The 6,781-nt window shown below is 36.7% G+C and overlaps 1 protein-coding gene across 1 annotated transcript; it reads right to left on the bottom strand.

The window, feature by feature from the left end:
* Window positions 1-269: 269 nt before the first annotated feature.
* Window positions 270-5,895, bottom strand: LOC121747052 (probable auxin efflux carrier component 1c). Its single transcript, XM_042141034.1, has 6 exons — window positions 4,423-5,895; window positions 4,132-4,354; window positions 3,973-4,058; window positions 3,520-3,677; window positions 762-838; window positions 270-551 (listed from the first exon to the last, which is right to left on the bottom strand). Exons 1-6 carry the CDS (start codon window positions 5,567-5,569, stop codon window positions 485-487), a joined length of 1,758 nt encoding a protein of 585 aa, XP_041996968.1. The 5' UTR covers window positions 5,570-5,895; the 3' UTR covers window positions 270-484.
* Between the last annotated feature and the right edge of the window lie 886 nt (window positions 5,896-6,781).

The following is a 6,781-nucleotide window of genomic DNA, read 5'->3' as shown; positions in this document are numbered from 1 at the left end:
TTTAAACTTAAACACGATAGAAGGAATGATTAAATTATCTCATGCTTATAAGAATATTGTTTCCAATAATTGTAAATTTCTTAATTGTAATACTAATACTACCAACCAAAATATTTCGGAGTAATTATAATTTATAGTATGCTCCAAAATTTTGAAGTCATGAGCCGAAGAAAACACCAAACTGCTTTTCTTTTTCATTTTACATCTATTAAGGAGTAGTTCGTTTAATTAAGCAGTCATTATGGAAATAGAAAACGGAGAGAATAATATATTAGAAAAACTAATTAATTAAAACCATCATCTTTTTTTTTCTTTCTTTTTTTTCCTGAAAGATCAGCTACAGACATAACTTTACACCTTTTTTCACTAGGAAAAACACAAATCAATCTAATGGATCCATGGCGCTCTCTTTTTGTGGCTACCTCACAAAGATGTCTCCATGTCCAAATACTTGATGTTAAATACACTACTCTTTCTTCCCACTTCATAGCCCCAACAAAATGTAGTACACCAATGTTATTGGCAACGCAATTAACATCCCAAATATCACCCTGCCACATTCACACACAAATTAGTAACTACTACTACTACTACTACTACTACTACTATATAATTCCAATACACAAAATGCCACTCAATTATATGGAATGTTAAATGAAATTATGTGTTAGAATAGAATTAAGAAAAATATTTTCCTAAGAATCCTATGCATGTAAATGTGTGAAAAACATAGTAATATTGAAGGATGGAGATATGGTTACCCCGTGCTGAGAATGTCAGGGTGTACATTATACTCCTTGGCAAAAACAAAGGGGACAATTCCTTGGGGTAGAGCAGCCTGCATTCCAAAAATAACACACAAATATATTACTTTTTGTAATACTATTTTAAATACTTTTTGTAAATGTAGCAAGCATATTACTACTATATATTTTCCTTCACTGTCACATTGTCCTGTTGCATTTGAACTTATTGAACGTCCATTTCAAGAATATATTTAATAAAATAATAATCCCATTTTCTGCTTTCTTCTTTTGTTTATTAAAAAAAATCCTAAAAGAGATAGATTCACGTGTGTCTGTCATGTGTTGGAGTATTTTAGTGAGATTCTTCAAAAAGGAGTTCACTTCACTTGATTTTTTAAGTATGGGGGACCATAAATCTCAGAATATACATGGACTGTCACCAAATTACAAAAATTATTATTCTCTACCTGTTAATTAAATAAGCTTAAAATATTGTCTGAGATTTGTCTTCCCTCTCATTAATCACTCACCAATTCCCCCATTAATCTTATTTACTACTACTACTCATGATACCTAAATATAGGGGTGGGTCGGTACGGTATACCGTACCGACCGTGCCATACCGCATACCGTACCGGAAAGTACGGTATGACAAAATTCAATACCGATACCGTACCGAATTTTCGGTATACCGAAATTCCGGTATACCGGAAATTCGGTATGATATTTTTTGATACCGTTACCATACCGTTATTACGGTATACCGTACCGTGTTTCGGTATACCGTTAAAAAACGGTATACCGAAACACGGTACGGTAAACCGTAATAACGGTATGGTAACGGTAACGGTATACCGAAAAATAATTGGTTTCTTGATTTGTTCATTTACTAATTGGTTTCTCGATTGTTCATTATTTTTTGCTATCGGTAATTCGTCCATCACTATATTCAATTTTATATTTTGGTTAGCATGTTATCAAGTATCATATTATATTTGTTGTTGCCGATGATGTTGATCTTTAAGTATCTTTTAATATATATTTATGGATTATTTTGATTACATATATTCAGAATTTTATCCCATAATCGTGGTTAATGATAAAATGAAGGTACTTATTGATTATTTTTGGCTATTTAGACCAATAGTAGTAATAATTGGTCTTATAAATAAAATCTCCAAATAGATTTACAAGTGTAATGAAATAAAGATTCAATTTTTCCCCCTAGACTTTAATTTCAATCTATCATTATAAACATGCATACAAATTCTCAAAAATATTAACAAGGCACGGTCTTCCTTTGATTTGAATAAATTTTTAAAATACTAGCAAATAATATTTTTTTAATGTGAAAATACTAAAATTCAACATATATCAAAAGTTGGCTCATTTGTTGGTTATGATGAGTATATTTTAAAGTTAATGGTTTAGGATTTAGGTTTCAAGGTTTGAGTTTTTAGTGTATAGGGTCGCTATATTGCAATAAAATGAATCTCGACTAGAAAGTGTCTCACCAGTGCAATATTAAATTATTGCAATGTAAACTTGCTCCTACAGTTATAACTCAACGGTTAATTCATATTTTCACAGATTTAAAATGCTTTTTAATTTTAAGTCTGATATTTAAATGTCAAGACAGTGTATTAAAATGTCAACACAAATATGTGTTGAAATTGTAATGTGATCGTATTGACATTTTTAAGAAAATGTAGCATTTAAACACACTCTTGTGTCTATGTAGGGTTAATGTGATTGAAAAAGTATAATCCAAAGTAAGAGGATGTCGAATATTATTTTGTTTATCATTTCACAACTTTTATTTCGCAAAATGAAATAAATATGAAGAAATTAAAATGACCCGTGCATCGCAGGGGCGTGACACTAGTTAGTAATTTAAATTGGACATTTATTTCTCTTTAAGAATTAAGAATGACTGATCAGTATCCTATTTATTCATCCTTCAATTTAAGTAGTATATAAAATAAGATAACATACAATGAATTAAACACTAATTAAACGATTTGATTCATTTTCAGCTGCACATATTTTTAATTGACATTTTATGAAGTATGACGAAGAATAAAACAAAATTTTTAATTACTTTGTATATTTGGAATATGACATTACACAAAGAATCATATATTAAATAATGTGAGTTAATACAAATTCTTTCAAATGTGCTCTGTTGAAACATATTCCCGATATCGTATTTCCAATCTTCTTTCGGTATTATGTGCTATTGTGTTTATTATATTTAATAGGATGAGTTGATAAAAAAATAATTCAGGTTAATTTTGAATTTGTTTGAATAAATTATCATTTGAATGTTTAATTTTATTGTATTAATTGATGTATTAAATTTTTTTAATATAATATATATATAAATGTAATATATATATTACAACATATTTAATATATATATATATATATATATATATATATATAAAATAATCTATCGGTATACCGGTATACTGTGGATTCGGTATATACCGAAGTTTCGATATACCGTGGTATACCGGTATACCGCGGTATAGAAAAATTGATACCGTTACCGTACCGAAACACTGCGGTACGGTATCATACCGTACCGGAAACTGCGGTATACCGAAAAATCGGTATTTTCGGTATTTTTCCGGTACGGTAAGTCCGGTATTACGGTATTTCGGTATAATTTCCCACCCCTACCTAAATACTATCATATGCTCCCTTCTTCGTTACAAATAGTCACATTGATGGACGACACATGTTTTAATATCATAGAAAAAGAAAGGACCTGGACAATGGCGACGCGCAAGAGAACACCGCGAAGGCCAACGGCGATGGAAGCGGCAACCATGACAGCTGGTCCTGTAAGGAATCTCACAGCCATTGCAAAGGTCGCCACCGAATTCCCACATGCTATGATCCTCGGCTGCAATGCCATGAACAGACCTGCACCGTAACCCCCACACTTCAATTAATTTCTCTTTTTATTTAATTTAACTTAACACCTCCTAATTAAGTTACTTTATTTATTGGCATGCCACAATTAAAGAGGCAGACATGTCATCATCATCATGCCATGCCATGCCATGCCCACCCACCCACACTCTTGCCTACCTTTGCCTTTTCAGCATGCTTTCTTGCTTTTCTCTTTCCACAGTTTCATATGATTACTTTCATTACATTGCTAATTACTAGTTTTGATTAATAATAAATGCAATTAATTAAAGAGAGAAGCAATCACCTAGACTGAACATGGCCATTCCAAGGCCTGCATCTGACAGTATGGATATGGACTTGGCTATAATTGCAGGCATCTCCACATTCCACCTATAAAGGGTAAAGATTTAATTAGAAATAAAACAAAAATAAAATAAAATAAAATTAGTAGTAGGAGTATTACCTGAATGAAACTAGAGACCATGTTAAGCCAATCAAGCTAGAGTAAGTGTTGGGATTTCTAATGAGTTTCCTCCAAACCATGATCAAGATGAGCCTTGTCATCACACTTGTTGGAGGCATCACTTTCAATTTGTTCTCTCCCACTTTCTCTTCCCCATTCTCTCTCTCCTTCCCAAAGCTGAAATCATCTCTCTCCACATAATCCTCTTCATTCTCCCTCTCCACTATATAATCAACCAACATTCAAATTTTTTCAAATTAAAAAAAAAACTAAAAAATAATTAATTCTCACCTTTTGTCGGAGAAACAGTGACCCTAACATGATCTTTCCCATTCTGATCCAACGAATTATAATCATGGCCGCCGAAAACATCCGACACCGGAGAAGCGCTGGAGCTCCACACAAACATATGCAGATCCTTCCCTCCCTCCTCACTCCTCTGCTTCTTCCCGGCCGCCTTGGGCGAAACGATCCCGGGATTCGGCGCCGGATAATGCGCCGCAGCAGCTCCGTGGTGGAACCTAGGCTTGCTATTGTTGTTATTAACATTATTATTAGCAGTCTCCTCGTCGAAATTGGAGGGGCGAGGGGTGGGGCCACGCGATGGTAACGCCTCACCGGCGCCGAAGTTGGAGTTGCGGTGGCCCATCATGGAGTAGAAATCGGTGTGGTTGAAGCTGGAGCCTCTCGGGGTTGGGTTTCGGGAGGATTGGAGTGAGTAGATCTCGGCGTTGGTGAGATTGGAGGGGCGGGGGGTGTTGGAGGAGAATCCCATGGATCGTCTGGAGAAGATGTCCGATCTGGAGGCGTTGGATTTTCTGACGGTGACGTGGAGCTTGCCGTCTTCCTTGACTTCAGCGTCCGTCTCTAGCGGGTGGCGGCCGTCGAGGGACATGACGTCGGAGTCGACGTGGATGGAGACGATGGAGGCGGCGGTGTGGGGGAACTGCTCGGAGATGAGGAGCTTGGCGCCGCGGTACTCGAACATGAAGAGCATGAGGGTATACCAGATGATGCATTGGAGGACGACGATCTGGACCATGAGGGAGCCGGAGAAGTCGCCGTACATTCCTTTCAGCAAAGGGATGCCCATGACGAGGGTGTTGGGGAGGGTGGAGAGGGAGAAGAGGGTGATGGTCCACTCGAGGCAGCCGCGCTTGGTGACGTTGGCCCAGACGGCGAGGAGGGCCAGGACGATGAGTTTTTGGAGGGTGTCGGCGGCGATGAAGCGGAGGTTCATGGTGTAAGGGTCGTTGCTGGCGATGAAGTGGAAGGAGAGGAGGGGGACGGCGAACAGGGCTACGAAACGGTTGATGCCGGAGCACTGGTCCGGGGTGAAGATCTTCCACCATTTCACGGACCCGTAGGCTAGGATCATGGCGACGTACAGCGGCACCACCGCCGTCATCACGTGGTAGAAGTCTGCTCCGGTTATCATTCTTTTTTTTTGGAGATACTATTATTAGAGGAATGTAGAGGGGAAGAGCATATGTTTGTGAACGTGTTTGGTGTGGTTTGGTTTGGTTTTGTAGAGAGAGAGAAGGGGGAATTAGGAATAGTATAATGTTTTTGGAGGTAGAGAATTGCAGCTTTGAGAGTAGCAAAGGAAGCAAAGAAAGCAAGGTTGCACTTGCAGTCCCCAAAGCAGCAGAGAGGGGTGGGGGTGGGGGTGGGAGTAATTATATTTGCCTCCCTAAACTTTGTTTTTATCCTGTTTGCTTTGACAAGAGAGAGATAATTTGAAAGTTGATATTGTGGGTGGTGCGTGTTTTGAGAAAGAGAGCTTTTTTGAGCTCTTCTTATTTGCTTCGATTCGCTTTTCGGCTTGTGGGCTAGTACTAGTAGCTAGGGAGGGCTACAATCTACATAATTGTTGTGTAGAGTACTATAGTATTAAAAAAATGTGTTCGTGTATTCCGACATGGAAAATAGGAGAATAGTATGTGAGATTATATTATAGGTAGTGGTGGTGTAGAAATGAGTTTGTTTTCTCGGACATCCATGCTTTCATATTAATTAATCGAATGTATTTAATCCCATTATGTGTGATCTCACATTTCCATTATTTGTATGGTCATGCGTGATAACATCCAATTCGATAATGTAAGTGTTACAACTCTTTTGAAAGGCCAGGGTAAGGCTTATTAAGATTACTTGATATGAGACAAGAATGAGTTTCAATACATTTTTGCAATGTGCGAGTCGGAATGATCATCGGACTTCTATACTTGCAACAAAGAAACACATAATTAATTTTGACATGCTTTGGTACCATGTTAAAAATGAGTGATTTAACTCATTTTTTAAAAGACATTATAAGAGGGAAATGTTATCCACTCATTTATAGAGGAGTCAAAATCAACAAATTATCAACGCGAGACAAGATGGATTTCGGTCATGAAAATCCAACTACCCAACACTATCTAATGTGTGCTAGATAGGGAACTCAAACTCTAATGCAATGGTATACTAGTACTATTCACCAAATTTAGTTTTATTTTATTTTATCACATAAAGGATTTTTACCTTAGTTCACAAAAATTGTCAGTGATTCTATAACTAATTGGTGGATAAGTAGAGTTCGGCTATCACCAAATTTTCAATTCCGGAACATTTTCTCAATATCACAAAAAGTAGGAGTATTTTAAAA

Source organism: Salvia splendens, chromosome 9, assembly GCF_004379255.2.
Source record: "Salvia splendens isolate huo1 chromosome 9, SspV2, whole genome shotgun sequence".
NCBI classification, from domain to species: domain Eukaryota; kingdom Viridiplantae; phylum Streptophyta; class Magnoliopsida; order Lamiales; family Lamiaceae; genus Salvia; species Salvia splendens.
This window is presented reverse-complemented; position numbering and strand designations above follow the sequence as displayed.